Source organism: Xenopus tropicalis, chromosome 2 (genome assembly GCF_000004195.4).
Source record: "Xenopus tropicalis strain Nigerian chromosome 2, UCB_Xtro_10.0, whole genome shotgun sequence".
Classification (NCBI taxonomy): domain Eukaryota; kingdom Metazoa; phylum Chordata; class Amphibia; order Anura; family Pipidae; genus Xenopus; species Xenopus tropicalis.
In genome coordinates, this window is record NC_030678.2 from 172,653,838 (window position 1) to 172,669,798 (window position 15,961).

At 42.0% G+C, this 15,961-nt stretch overlaps 1 protein-coding gene across 2 annotated transcripts; it reads left to right on the forward strand.

The window, feature by feature from the left end:
• Positions 1-221: 221 nt before the first annotated feature.
• dgat2 (diacylglycerol O-acyltransferase 2) lies at positions 222-12,798 on the forward strand. 2 transcript variants are annotated; one of them, NM_204041.2, is given in 9 exon segments: positions 249-338; positions 5,487-5,615; positions 6,220-6,327; positions 6,818-6,888; positions 8,267-8,471; positions 9,076-9,250; positions 9,781-9,983; positions 10,518-11,135; positions 11,329-12,798. In NM_204041.2, coding segments are annotated over 8 exon segments (1,086 nt in total). In that variant the 5' UTR covers positions 249-298; the 3' UTR covers positions 10,673-11,135; positions 11,329-12,798.
• The last annotated feature ends 3,163 nt before the right edge of the window (positions 12,799-15,961 follow it).

Genomic DNA, 15,961 nt, shown 5'->3' on the forward strand with positions numbered 1-15,961 from the left:
ACCTCAGGGGCAGCTCTATATGTAGGTAAGTAGCCGGCACTGAACGTACCACTGTATCTATCCCCCCCTTTCACCCCTACCAAGGATTTCTCCCTGATAGACTTGCCCTCTGCTCCACAGGTCCGTATCGCTGATCCCAGGAGGTGTTCCTCCCCCCCCCCCCCGACTCACCGCTTGGTTTAGTCCTCCGCCTCCAGCTCGGCTATATAAGGCTGCCAGTGGGAAGGCAAGGAGGCAGTTGCGGGGGAATGGGAGCTGGGATCGGTACCTGGCTGCGGTGAGGCACTGGCCTGGCAACATGAAGACTATCATTGCTGCTTACTCGGGGGTCTTACGCGGTAAGCAGTGACTGGGGGGTTTGTGGAACGTACCAAGTTGCCATTGAATCCATCTGTATGGGGGGGGGGGGTTCTGCTTGCTGTTTGGGTTTTATTTCTCTCCTATAAATTAATAATTTCCTGCTTCTGTTAATGATTGCTGGTTCTGTGCTTGTTGGACTATTCATTTCTGCAGGGAGATAATAAAATCCTATGTCTGTTTGCATTAGGGGATGATTAACTCTTTTTGGGCTAATTCAGACCCAATGTGGTTTTTATACACTGACTGCAGAATGGTTCAGCTCCCAGTAATACCCAGTTAGTGCAGGGAGATGCAGCCCAAGTGTTTCCTGGGAACAAGCTCTGTTATGGATTGCAAGCTCTGTGGCACAGTAAGTGGAATTGTTGCATTCCCATAGGCAGCTCTCATTGTGCTCCAGGGGGGGGGGGGGATTTGGGAAAGGGACTTCCTGCAGCCAAGGCCTTTGTTCCCAGAGAGCAGCACATTCTGTAACCCCCCATGGGCAGGATTAATACAGTTAGGTACTTACCGCTGTTTAGCTAAATTGCTGGGTTGAGTTCGATCTGCCAGAACTGGTTGAAATAATAAGCAGTTATTATTAGCAGCCACTAATTTGATGATAATTAAAACTACAACCTGTTGCATGCTTGCAGTAAGGGGTGAAGACACACAGCGCTACTAGTAGCAGCTACTAAAACAGACAATGCTGATCATTTACTGATAATTGTTCCCATGTGTTTTTTTTTTTATCAGTCCCTTGGACTGATTCAGCAGCTAATCAGCCCGTGTATGGGCAGAAACGAGCGGCCTGGCAGACCGATACCGAAATTGGCCAGATATCGATCGGCCAGGTTAGAAAATCGGGGACCACATCGGTTCGTTGGTGCGGCCCCCGAACCGACTGCCCCATGGCCGCAAATGTAATCCGATTGTTTGGCCCCAGGGCCAAACGATCGGATTATTTTTTTTTTTAAAGCAACTTGCTACCCGATATCGCCCACCCGTAGGTGGGGATATCAGGTAAAGATCCGCTCGCTTGGCGACATCGCCAAGCGAGCGGATCTTATAGTGTATGGGGACCTTAAGTAGCGCTGTGTGTTTTCACCCATAGGGTGAAGACACCTGGAGCTACTAAAGCCAGAAAATCCCCTGCCATAGACAATACTGAGAATTGCCCCTGATAAACACATGTAGAGACAGTTATCAGTAAATGATCAGCATTGTCTGTTTTAATAGCCACAAGAAGTAGCTGCTACTAGTAGCTCCGTGTGTCTTCATCCTTAGTCCCTCTTTGTTAATATCCTCACTTTGTCAGGGTGAAGAGACATGGAGCTACTAGTAGCAGCTACTTTTTCACAGCTACTAAACTCCAGAAAATACCATTCCATAGAAAATACTGATAATTGCCCCTGCGAAAACACACGTAGAGACGGTTATCAGCAAATGATCAGCATTGTCTATTTTAGTAGCCATGACAAGTAGCTGCTACTAGTAGCTCCATGTGTCTTCACCCTAAGGGCTCTGGTACACGGGGAGATTAGTCGCCCGCGGCAAAACTCCCTGCTCGCGGGCGACTAATCTCCCCGAGTTGCCTTCCCCCTGCCATCCCACCGGCGAACATGTAAGTCGCCGGCGGGATGGCAGACGCGGCGGTGCGATTTCGCGCAAATCGCCGAAAAAGACTCTAGAGGCTTTTTCGGCGATTTCCCGAAATCGCCCCGCCGCCCCGACTAATCTCCCCGTGTACCAGAGCCCTAAAAGCTTCTAACTCCCAGCATCCCATGATATACTGGGAGTTGTAGTCTGAGAGCAGCTGGTTGTAGGGAGCCTCCATTGATGATCTAGGACTTAGGTCCCACAAGGAGATTAGTAGCGTTGCTGGCCAGGAATAGTCTTCCCAGGTTTTATATGGAGCCTTAATACCTTACTATCCCCCTAAAAGACTATTCCCGGCCAGCAATTGTAGCTACTAATCTCCCTGTCTGACTTAAGCCTGACATTTCCACTTGCATGTCTTTTGGCACACTGACCTTGGCACCAATGAGTCAAATCGTATCATGGAACACCCTTTAGAGGGTACCCACTATGCAACTCCTGGTACCACCAGTTTTATATGGTTTAGATTGTGTGTGACCTGTTTACTTTGAATCTTCGGATCTGTTTGAACAGAACTGCACCCTAATCACTCTTATAAAGGTATGGAACCTGTTATCCAGAATACATAGGAATTTCCAGATAAAGGATCTTTCCATAATTTGCACCTTCATACCCAAGTCCACTAATAAATCATTTAACCATGAAATAAACCCAATAGGACTGTTCTGCCCCCAATAAGGGGTAATTATATCTTAGTTGGGATCAAGTACAGGTACTGTTTTATTATTACAGAGAAAAGGGAATCATTTAACCATTAAATAAACCCAATAGGGCTGTTCTGCCCCCAATAAGGGGTAATTATATCTTAGTTGGGATCAAGTACAGGTACTGTTTTATTATTACAGAGAAAAGGGAATCATTTTCAAAAATGTGAATTATTTCATTATAATGGAGTCTATTGGGTCAGATTGTTGTAAAGGGCAAGATATTAGAATTGCAGCCCAGCAAATGCATAGCTAATATTGTTAGGGTAAAGACACACTGAGCTACTAGTAGCAGCTACCTGTTGTGGCTACTAAAATAGACAATGCTGAACATTTATTGATAACTGTCTGTGTTTTAGCAGAGGCAATTCTCAGTATTGTCTATGGCAGGGTATATTCTGGTGTTCTGTAGCTGCTACTAAGTAGCTCTGTGTGTCTTCACCCTTAAATTACATGGAGTCGCATCCTTGGCCTTAACCCAAGTCCGTTTTTTCCAAACTTAAAATTTCTCCTCCAAGTGGCCAATCGGTCCCTGTGAATGAGCAAAATCATTATGGAAGCCACTGAAAGGGGAACAGCCTGACTTCAATATGCAGATCCTTGTTTACAGAAGAAGTAAATAATGACTTTTTGTAGCCAATTTGGGAGGCAGAATGTAAGCACAACGCAACGTGCCAATGCTCCTGTTTATATGGCCGGTGTTACAGCTCAGTGCATCCTCCTTATGGTTCAACTGTGGCAGCATTCCCTTCTCTAAGTTCAATGACTTGATCGCCTTGTACTTTTAAAGGTACAGTAAGCATTAAAGTTGTGGGGGGGCCAATACTTCAGGTGTTGCAACCAAGTAGCAGATGACATGTACTGTCTTGCAGCTTTACAGCAAATATCTGGTTGCTATGGGTTACTAGAGCTGTAAGAATTGGATTGTAAGCTCCTGTGCTACCATATACTTGCTAGCATACTGTCCAATGATATTAAGATGGCAGTAATATCCACACTTGAGCAGCGCAGTCATCGGAACGGGCCTGAGATCCAGTTTCAGGGAAGCCACCCTAGAAGAGGGGACTGTGCAAAAGTTCAGGTCCCGTTGGGCTGTCCCACTCCCCCCCGCTGCAGCCTGTGCTGGTAGCTATCCTGTTTCCCTGCACGTGAAGAAAACTTAGCCCCGTCCATAAATATTTATATTCTGTTTAATGAGTCCTCATGAAATAAACAGTGGCCTGGAGCTCCGTGTGTACATTAACCAGTAGGTGACATAGTTGTATCTGATCGGGAAGTCACACAAGGAACTGCCATAAAGTTGACTAACGCAATAAATAGAAATTGGGCTTTTATTTTAATAGCACTTTAGTAAGTAGGGCAATTAGATTCTATATCCAGGGCTTGGCAACAGGGGATGCTTATATTCATAATATCCTGCTCCTGTGCTCTGCCTGTTCATTAATACATCCTTATTAATTGCCTCATTTGGCACTTCACTTGGACTTTAACCTGTGACTGTCTCACTGTTTTCTATATGTTCAACTGGGGGGGCAGGAATAGCAGCTGGGCTTTCCTCTCCGTATGCCCTTAATGGTGTATATAAATTATACAGTGTTCGAAGGTCTAATTAGTTCTCTTGGCAAAACGGCTGAGGGTTAGGGTTGCATGTCAATATTGTCCGGAAGGCCCTAAAGGGGTGGTTTACCTTAAAGTTAACTTTTAATATGTTCTAGAATGGCCAGTTCTTAGCAACTTTTTAAAAAAATTTTTTTTCTTCTCATTGCAGCTTTCTAATGGGGGTCACTGACCCCAGTAGACAAAAAAAACTATTGATCTGCGAGGCTACCGTTCTATGGTTATTGTTACTGTATATAACTTATTTTTCTATTCGTATACCAGTCCCCCATTCAAACCACTCCATGGCTGCTAAGGTAATTTGTGGACCCTAGCATCCAGATAGCTGCTAAAACGCCAAACTGGAGAGCTGCAAAACAAAAACTTAAATAATAAGAAAAAGTACAAATACAATTTGCAATTAGTCTTCATTTTTATTAGAATATTACTATCTATAACATACTAAAAATTAACTCAACCCCTTTAAAAATTTATGGAAGCTGTATTTGTGTAACTATAGAGCGCTAAAGGGCAACTAGTTGCCAGTTTGCCTATCTGCCCTTGGGCACTAGTGCCGCAATTGGGTTTCTCTGCAAGATCCAAGATCAAGGACGTCTATGACTTTTATTTCCCCACCATAAATGTCTGGGGAAGATCTACAGGAGCACTGTGTGTGGCTTTGTCTAAATATCATTTGTGTTGTGCAAGGGAAATAAGGCACTGTGCGTAGCTACTAGGGGTGTGAGAATGAAGAGTATTATTGAGCAGTAGGGTCCCTCCATTCCTCTCTATAGAAGTAATTTATAAAATAAACAAACTTTATACTATTGGTGTATAGGGCCCAGCCCCTTTTAGGACAAGGGGCTGGGCTATTAGCCAGGGTTGTGTAATCGGCCTACTGTTTGGCCACAGATCTGAGTGGAAATCTGCTTCACGCCAAATTCCACTATGCTGGAGATAAGCTGATCAAGAAACTGTTTGAGGCTGTAAAGCATTCCGCTTGGGAATGGCAGGCTCTCTTGCTGAGTTACGGAGGACGTATCAGAATAGTGTGTTCCTTAGACTTTGCCAGAGTATTGGCCTCTTTAGCTCTGTCCTTGTATTACTGGGAGAATGAAATGAATACAAGTGCCCTTTAGATTACTGCACAATGAAACAATGGGAAAAACAAGTGTTACTTTTCTTTTCCAGGCACTGGGTCCAGTCTCCTATCAGCGGTACATGACCTTCCAAATATCCCCTGGCTGTCCAAATCAAGTGTGGTGAGACATCTTCAGATCATCTCTGTCCTACAATGGGTTCTCAGCTTCCTCATATTGGGTAATTGCATTTGTATTTTGCCAAAACTTTTTAACAAGGAGGCAGGGACTTCTAAATGTAGCACCTTGTTTCCTTGTGTAACCTTGGCCCAGCCTGAAGGCCAGTTAGGGGGGGATTTGGGGTGAGTGCTTATTTGTGCCCTGGGTACCCCTGGAACTATAGCGGGGTGACTGTTAGCCCATAACAAGGTTACAGATATATAGAAACATTGGGGTAAGGGGGCCCAGCCTGAAGGCCAGTTAGGGGGGGATTTGGGGTGAGTGCTTATTTGTGCCCTGGGTACCCCTGGAACTATAGCAGGGTGACTGTTACCCCAATGTTTCTATATATCTGTAACCTTGTTATGGGCTAAGGGGGCCCAGCCTGAAGGCCAGTTATGGGGGGATTTGGGGTGAGTGCTTATTTGTGCCCTGGGTACCCATGGAACTATAGCAGGGTGTCTCCATTATTTTCATTATACAAGAAGATAACATTTTTGTTGGTAACCCAGTTAAGCCTTCCTTGAGGGGGAAGCGGTTGGATGATAAAGGTGTAGGTTAGATCCTTAATACTTCTCCTACAGTATATGTTGTTAGGTAACCATAGAATTGCTTTGTATTTACAGGTGTGGCGTGCACTGCAGTACTGGTGTACATCTTCTGCACTGACCTCTGGCTGATTGCAGCTTTGTATCTGACATGGATGGTGCTTGACTGGAATACACCATATAAAGGTGAGGCCAGAAGGGACTGTTGGCTTTTATATTTAACTGCATAAGGCCTATGGCACAACAGATGCCTTGACTTCTGAGATGTGTGCAGGTAAATGCCTGACAATAGCTTGGCGAGAGGGAAGCTATGCCAGCTCTGAGCACATGCAGTGTGCCATAAGCATTGCAACCCAGTGAGCCAAAGCTGCTGGAATTAAAGCAAAGGATTCATAGCTGTTTTTGGGTTGACCTGTACAACAGTACAGTTCGACCCAAAAACGGCTGTGAATCCTGTGTGCTTTCCAGATCGCATTCCAAAATTCCCAGTTATTCTAGTTACTTCCTGCTCCACCTAAGCACCTGGAATCACTGGTGTTTACTCGTGTAACCTGGTCTTTATACAACATCCCTGTATAGAATTCACCAAGGTACCTGCTGCAGATGCCTCTATGAATAACTACACTTGCTACAAGGAACAACAGTTTCACCTATTTCTGACTTTGCTGTGTTACAGGTGGCAGGCGATCCTCATGGGTACGGAACTGGGCAGTCTGGCGCTACTTCAGAGACTATTTTCCAATAAAGGTACTTTACTTCTCTGCAACTCCATAAGTATATTTCTGTTAAAAAAAAAAAAAAAAAAAAAAAATTAAAAAAAAAAAAAAAATCTTGCTATATGGGGCTTAAAAGGGGACAATATATTACTGTACTTAAATCATGTAGATAACCTCTCGTGTTAACTCCCCCCTCCCTGTCGGTGCTGTTGGCAGTCAGATACTAGGAGCTGAGAATAACAATAATTTTCAGTGTATTGGCCAACATGCTGAGCTGTACTTTGTACACTGTACTCTGGCCTGTATTTGTACATGTGTGATTATTGATGAAGAATACCTTTATCTATCTAATTATGAAAGTCCCATAAAGATTCGAAGTTGTTTTGGTCTTCAGCCTTTAGATAAACACAAGGCCATAAGGACGGTGCACAGTATCTCCACTGGAGAGGGATAAATTAGTATAAAGTGTGCTTACTGTGTGGAAACTCTTTATACCAAGACCAAACATTATATTGATTTTTTATTTTTTTCTTCTACTGATTGCTTGAATTTTTCATATCATGATTTTTTGAGTTTTAATAAAGTGATCACCCAAAGGCACCTTATCAATAAGCTTGGATACCATGGCACTGTACTCGGGGTGATTCTGTCGGCCTTCCCAATGTTGCCCCCCACGCTAAAGTTTCTAGCCTTGGAGAAAGTCCAGGGGGGGGCTGAATTGCTAGTGAAGAAAGCTCAGTTGTGCTAGAGTTGAAATTTGTGTTTTAAAACTGAAATTTTGTGTCTCCTCGATACCAGTAGTGTATTTGCCCCACTGGTAACCTTTCCTTTTACCCCTTAGTCAAACACTGGCCAGAGCCTGTTGCTTGTTAAGCAAATCCTGTATCCCAATCTAGAATCCCTTACATTCTGACCACCCCCCACACTAACTATTTTCCCATCAGTCTTTTGAGGACTAACAAACCCTTCCATTGCGGCTTAGCCATACAATCCAATTCTGCTCTTGTATAAACAAACCTGTTTGAAATTATTGATCAACTATGGCCATTTTTATATGGGCTGTAAACAATTTTAAGACTTGAGCAATAGGCTTGTCGTTTTTAATGACCTTTTAATAAGGTATCCCTATCGCTACTGGTCCCCGGATGGCTTGTTTGCCAGGACTTTGACTATTCATAAATTCCCAGGTTGCTGAGTAATCTTGGCTGTTGGCCGGTTTCATCCGTGATGGTATTGAACTTTGTCACTTGCTGAGCCATCACTTTCTGAGTGCAAGGAACAGTCGCCTCGCAGGTGTTTGTACCTCATTTGTTTGTTTTTAGACACTGTCTCTCCATAGCTCCCCCAGTACAATGCCGACTTTCTGTGTATGGAAATTGCTGCATTTACGGTTGCTCTTTCTCTTGCAGTTGGTAAAAACGCACAACCTCCTGCCAAGCAGAAACTATATCTTCGGGTATCACCCCCATGGAATAATGTGCCTTGGAGCATTTTGTAACTTTGGAACAGAAGCCACTGGTGTGTCCAAAAAGTTTCCTGGAATTAAGTGTCACCTGGCCACATTAGCTGGAAACTTCAGAATGCCTGTACTGAGGGAATATTTAATGTCCGGAGGTAGGATGTGCTTAAGTTTTTGAACCTATGTGTTTTGCTTCACATTTGCTACCTGCAACTCTCCCCCTGCAAAAAAGGACACAGAATACACATATATAATAAAGGGTGACTTGCCTGTTGCTCTGCAGGGGGTATGAAACCTGCTGGCTCCTCCTATAGGCCGGCATAGAGAATAGATCTGATAGCATTGCTTTCCGGTAAAGAATGCATGCACCACAAAGATTATTTGCACTCTGCATCCCTTTTGGGGGGGAAAAAGGATAAACATAGCTTTATACAATATCAAAAGGCTAATAGTCAAGCCATGCAGTGCACAATTATACCAGGGAGAGCAAAGCTTACACCATCTTGGATATGTAATGGGATAATAAACTTTCTGTAGTTGGGTATGGCTGCTTACATGTAGTGTAGATACATACAAGGCATTATTGACACCAAATAACACCCATATCTTGTGGCACTTTAACATTTTATATATTGATATGTAGAACAGCCAATCTAAAGTGCAGTCAGACTTCCTAAGACGACAAATTTGACTTCTGCTGGTGCATATATGAATACTGCTACTGACATATGACTCAATGAAATGTCCTAATCCTTTTAGGTATATGCCCCGTGGCCCGGGATACCATTGACTACATTCTGTCCAAGAACGGAACTGGAAATGCTGTGGTTATTGCAGTTGGGGGAGCCGCAGAATCCCTTAACTGCAGACCTGGGAAAAACACTGTAACGCTCAAGCAGAGAAAAGGATTTGTGAAAGTTGCACTGCAGCATGGGTAAGGCATGCAGTTCCTGCCACTCTGCTCATTGAACCTTGTGGTTTCATGTGGTGCCCAGAAGGGAACTGCCTTTTCCAGTGTAAAATAATGAGCACCTACTGGAACATTATAATTCTACTTTTTAATGGAGGAAAAGTTGTCTATAGTGTTGAACTAGAATCGGTTAAGGAAAGGTACAATCACTGGGTAAACAGGGTAATTGATTGTAATCAATAACCTTTCCTTCTCCTTTAAAATGGGCTTCAGAAAAATAACCATAAAGCAAATTAGACCAGCTTAAGACTGCTCTACAATGTCACACCTGGTAGTAGTTTCCTTTGGTGGGGTTCATGAAATTATTTGTTGAGCTATCCGTAGTGTTTGTGGGTACTACGTTGTCTAGTAGCACTTGGCAAAATCCATATAATTTCAAGTGTCTAAGTCCAGTACCCTCTGCAGGGTTGAAAGGAACCTGGGGGATAGTAGTGCCGCTTGTGTGTAGATAATATTTTCAGGCAACTTTCTTACATTTTCTCTGACCTTTGCAGAGCTGATCTTGTTCCTGTCTACTCATTTGGCGAAAATGAAGCTTACAAGCAGGTCGTCTTTGAGGAGGGGTCTTGGGGAAGATGGATACAGAAGAAGTTTCAGAAATATGTTGGTTTTGCCCCATGTCTCTTCCATGGGTGCAGCTTCTTCTCCTCTAACAGCTGGGGGTTGGTTCCGTATGCCAATCCAATAACAACTGTTGGTAAGGATAATCTTATGTTTCAAACATACTGAATAGCTTTTATATAAGAAAATATTGTACAAGAAATTCATTGAGATTTAGGTATCAGAATAGCACTCAATAGTAAGAAATCCAAGTCCGGCTTGGGACTCCTCCAGTTACATGGGAGTAGGAGAAACAATAGGTTAGCTGAAAGCAGTTCTAATGTGCAGCGCTGGCTGAAAGCTCAGACTCAGGCACAATGCACTGAGATGGCGCCTACACACCAATATTACAGCTACAAATACATTTGTTGGTTCAAGAATAAAAGGTTAAATGGCAGAGGGAATTATTTGCTATTTAAACAGTTTCATTTAGAAATAACAAGTATGCCATAAAAAATCATGAGAGAATCCCTTAAAAGCACTTTATTTTATTTTTGGCCTGTGGACTGAACTTTAGACTGAAAGAGCAAAGTATAAAAAGAACTTACATTTTTTTTTTCTAGCTATGAAGACCCACGTTACACTTTCACGTTCTTTTCTGCCAACTGAAACATTTTTCTTTTCTGTCTAGTTGGAGAACCAATCACCGTTCCCAAGATCGAACAACCCACCCAGAAAGATGTTGAACTTTATCACGCCATGTACGTGACATCCCTGCAGCGGCTTTTTGACAAGTACAAAACTAAGCTTGGTCTCCACGATTCAGAAATGCTGGAAATTGTCTGAATTTGTACCCTTTGCATTCTGTTATGTGCTTTCTGTGACATGTACCCTGACTGTAATAGGGGAGAGAACTATATTTTTGACAATTTGTTGCTAGCAATCACACCTGTATGAGGTGGAATTCTGAGGTATGTTCATTTGCTGAAACCAGCTGCTGTATCGAGTCTAGTACTTTAGGCTATGCTCTCTACAGAACTGGTTTTCATGATGACGGAAGTTGTTGTGATGGGTCTGCCACCTGCCTTCTGTACAGATATAGTCTTGGGGATCTTGCTAAACCATGTTTCTGCCGCCACATTTGTGACCTGCTAAAAGTAAAAAGTACACATGTAGATTTGTTTATGGCCCAGTCTATAGTAGAACATATCTCCTACGTGTGAGTCTTCTGAAAGCTTTAACTTACTTTGCTCCATCCAAATGCAGTTGCGCAGCCAGAGATTCAGATAAAGGCCTCGCCATTTCTACACTTCACCCAATATACAATGTACATAATCTCACTATTCCTCCAACTGTCTGGAAATAAAGTAATATTAGGGTGAAGACGTACAGAGCTGATCATTTACTGATAATTGCCTCTGCAAAAAAAGACAGTTATCAGTATTGTCTATGGCAGAGTAGTTCCTGGCATTTAGTAGCTGCTACTAAGTAGCTCTGTATGTCTTCACCCTTATCCTGCTGTCACAACTTGGTTCCTTGTCCAGTTACAAGCTGTTCCCAGTCTGGGCTTTTGTTAAGGAATGGATGGTGGCTGTATATCTATAATCCCCTTCTCCCACATTTGGTGGAAAGAAAGCGTAGGGGGGGGGAAAAGAGGGTGTGTCTGTTCTTGGAGCAGAGGTCCACTTTGCACAACTGTACCTAGGTTTGGGCCCTATATGTTATAAGCTCCCAAGTACTTTCGTGAAAAAAAAAAAAAATTCTCTTGCTGGAGGTTGCACAGACTTTTAACGTAGCAAAAAGATCTTTCTAACGCTTTTCACATTCCCTAACTCGAAACAACACTTCACAGTTTTATACACCATTTTCACATGGGTACAGGATTTATAGAATGCAGAAGACACATTCCCTTTAAAAATAACTCTTATGGTAGGTTTATTACACTGGTGTGGTTAAGGAACTGGGTAACAATATCCCACCAATAAGAAACAGAAGAAGGCTTGACGGAATTCTGTTCTAATAAGCACAATGCCATTGGCCACCTCCTATGTACTGAAAAGTGCAATTTCTAAGATCTGGAATCTGCCTTCCTAAGAGTGGTAGAAGAAATGTATTTTGGAGACTGTATTTAATCACCCGCTTGCTTCACTTACCTTCATCCCAGTTGTAGGATGTTGGTGGGGTCAATGTAGTTGAAGTGCCTTCACCGGAATCAGCCGCAACTGTATCTGTATACTTGTCTGCGTAAGTGGTAAAAGTACTGTAGGGAACTCTAACTCCCCCAAAGTGTAAGAATGACTAAAGGTTTCTATCCTCAATGCATCTATCTTACCTTCTGCCAACTTTCCACCTACCAGTAAAATGCTGGCGTCCTATTTCATGTTTAACTCTGAGCCATCCAACCGTTCCCAAGCAGAAAAAAAGGTGAAGCGCCCTGAAGGAAAAAACAAGATAAGTGTTAATGATTCAGATTGGAAACTAGACTTTATTAAATAACTTTTTATGAAGAATCGGAAGATCAAGAACAGGATGGAGTAGATCCATTTGAATTGGACAGCCTTATTCTAATCGCATAATGATATTAGTAAAAGATAGGCCTAAAGCACAAAGATGTTTTTATAAAGCACAACCAATGCAATTTGGTGGTTTAGCCCCTTTTTTCTAGGCGTGAAAATCAAAATGGATGTAACTAATTCATAAAACCCCCCACTATTCAGCTGTAAGAATGTGTTCAGTTATCTACTGAATCATCATCTCAGTGTTACTTTTATTTTTTATCTGTTTTAAGTGGGTTGGAATAAAATGGGGAAAGTGCAATTTTATTGTAAAATGAATGTTATAAATATTTTACTAAAATGAATGTATATAGAAATAAGTCAAATTTATTTTTATGTTCTGTGAGTGATACAAATGTTTGACTATAAAGTGTTTACATTAAATAACAAAGAATACATATTCTTTCTCCTTAAAAATGGGATTACTTATTTGTTGCCTTTTTTTATGTGCTTGGTTTTGTTTTCCCAGAGATGATTAGTGGTTGTAAACATATTATATCGATTACTGTATGTCTGCGGCTGTATAACAAGCCAATGGACAAAGATAGAAACATTTCACTACCTGAAGGTCAAATGTTTGTAGGTGAAGCAACTGCAGTGACCCTTTAGAACATGACATCTGTTGGCCCACAAAGCCATTTTGTCAAATCAGGGATTAGTTGTTCGGAGAGCAACCAACTATAATAAGCAAACAGGACATATGACATCTGCTGGCTCACCCCTTGATAGATTTAAGCCACTTATTCCAGCTCAAAAGCACAAAGAGCTTTCTCCGAAAAGGAGTTAAATGGTGTCGATAAATGTCTTTGCGTGGAACAACCTTGACTTAAAAAGAAAAAAGCTGCCCTTTTTTTGGCTGACTTATGGAAGAATTAGTTACTGTCCAGTCATGGCTTAATCAAGCCAATATAAGCTCCCAACTCCAGACCAAGTCAGCAGATTTTCGGGCCGTGTATGTTGCTTTGCTGACTGAAATCTGTCAGGAAGGTTAGAAGATTCCATGTGGTCCTTTCCCTTAGACTTTATTGTGTGACCACACAAAGACAGTGCTGTCAAACTGTAGGCCTGCGGGCCAGATGTGGCCCTCCAAAGGATTTTTATGGCCAACAGTCTGCTCAAGGGCTTCATAGACCACTGTATGACATAATTTTTATTTAATCTGGCCCTCAAACATGCTACATAGGAAATACTTGGTCCATTATAATAAGTTGAACAGCACTGCACTATAGATTTCATTTAAGAAGGATCTAGTTACCGGCGCAGACTGGACAGATCTAAGCTGCTAGTTTGGTCCCTTCAGATCAAGTTGGCCCTTTCCGACAGTATCTCTATAAAAGGGGCAAATATTTATGGGGCAGGTTGAAAAAATCCCATTAGATCAGGACATGCATTGAAGCAGGCCTCTCCTGATGGGCCTGCATACTGTAATGCTTGAAAGTTGATATGTTATTGGATCATTCTCTTTCCGTAAATACATGATCAAATATAATAATTTTTAATTTGTCTAACTAGGTTATCATCTTCTTGTTTGAAAATCATATGATGTTTTAGGTCATATTTATATACAAAATTAGAAAATGTTAAAGGGTTCACAAACTTAAGAGAACCACTTTAGGTCTCTGTTATCATTTGACCCATGGTCTAGGGACCGAGCCATCAGGCCAACATGATTTGTCAATGGAAATAGGTGGAAAGATATACTTGTTTGGTAACCATGCCAAACAAGCGGCTCTTTATGCGAATGGCTAACTTCAGCCAGAATAGAATAAATGAGGTTTCATCCACAGGTGAGAAATACACTGAAAGTTATTAAGTTGTTGAATTTTTTCATCAATGCAGTTGTACTGGCAGGTATATTCATGCATTTTTAGCAAGAGAGAAGAAACTCTCAAACAAAGAAACTCTTCCTTTTGAATATTTTCCCCCTCTAGAGCAATTTGGAGGAAAAACACACCTTGGCGTTAGGTGTCATTACTCTAACTATGATAATGGGAACATACCAGCAACAAAACCAGCTACACTGGGAATTAAGAGCTGGATTGTTATCTTGCAACCACAGGCAATGATTTTCAGAAATAACAGGATTTATTTTATGAGCGCCTCCATTTACATGGTAGAATCCATCCCTTATGAGATACTTGGTTTGTACCCACTTCCATAATGGGTGAAATATGCTTGGAAGTAGAGAACTGGCTGGACAAGACTCATGACCTACACAGGGACCCTCGACGGTTTGGATCTGCTATATGACCCACAACAACTCTATATGCATCCCAGCCTACTATCTGCCTCCTGCCTTAAACCATGATAACTTCATACAAGGGTGGGTGGAAGGAAGAGTAGCTGACTTGAGAGAAGAAGGAGTAGAGCAAACTGCTCTATGAGTCCTGCCCCAACTGCCTGTATCGTACCCACATCCACAGCGAACAACCAATTCCTCTTAAAATACCCAGTCAATAGATCACCATTTCTTACAGTATCTATTGGTAGCAGCCAATTAAGATAGTAAAAGATAAATTAATAGCATCTAGTTTATAATTTGGTCCTTTCTGTAAGAAGTATGAGGAGCCATTTCAGAAGCTATAGAACGGTTTCAGTTGTAAGCAGCCAAGTCGTTCAAGGATATTAAATATATGGTTATATGCAGTGCTTGACAGACTTTATCAGTTCAAGACACTCTTGGAGGTCCAACAATTAGTTAGTGCCCACCTTAGTTTATAACTAGAAAGCTAGGAAAACATAGCTGTATCACCTATAGCTCCAAGAATATCTACAACAGTAGATATACACCCCCAAATCTAACACTACATGACCTACAAGCCAGGCTGTCTGGTGTATTTAGCAATAGCAAATAGGGTTTTTCCCCACAGATCCACAGTGTGGGAACCAATATTATAATGGGATGTATACATCTAACTGTAACAGGGGAAAAACTGTATAACCCAGTTTTCTACACTTGTACCATTAATTTTAGCTGTGTGGCAATGTCCCAGATATGTGTGTGTCACTGTTTTTGTTCCTCTGCCATATTTAAACACAGGGAATTTATTGTATGTTAAATACCAGGTGAAAAGACCTGTCTCCCAACAGCCTCCACAAACCACAAACTGTTGTAGGGACTTAACATGAAACCAGAAGTACACTGCATTTGTAAATGAGCCCTTTTATACTGACAGTGTCGATTTGTGACTGTGTGTTCCAAGGAATTGTCCCTGGATGAGTCCCGTGTGTGTTAAAAATAGTCAACATCAAAGTTATGCAGTGTTACTGTGACCGGAAAGCAAATCCCACTGACAGACTTCTGGCCATTAGCCTGAAAACTGTGTGTTCCTTATTAGGATTTAAGATTAGTAAAGATTTATCCTGTTTTATGGCTGAGATTCTAGCAATCTGTGTTATAGCATTTTGTCACAGTTTCACAGATCCTATCTGACCCCCCCCCCCCCCCCCCCCCATTGTAAGCAGCAGTCCTGCCCTGCTTTATGGCTGAGATTCTAGCTATCTGTATAACAGAGCATTCTGTCACAGTGGCACAGATCCTATCTGATCCCCCCATTGTAAGCAGCAGTCCTGCCCTGCT

Coding starts and splice junctions, on each gene's coding strand:
- dgat2 (XM_031895818.1), top strand. CDS start 299: ATGAAGACTATCATTGCTGCTTACTCGGGGGTCTTACGCG. Junction 6,328..6,817: donor CTGGAATACACCATATAAAG/GTGAGGCCAGAA, acceptor GCTGTGTTACAG/GTGGCAGGCGATCCTCATGG. Junction 8,472..9,075: donor GGAATATTTAATGTCCGGAG/GTAGGATGTGCT, acceptor TAATCCTTTTAG/GTATATGCCCCGTGGCCCGG.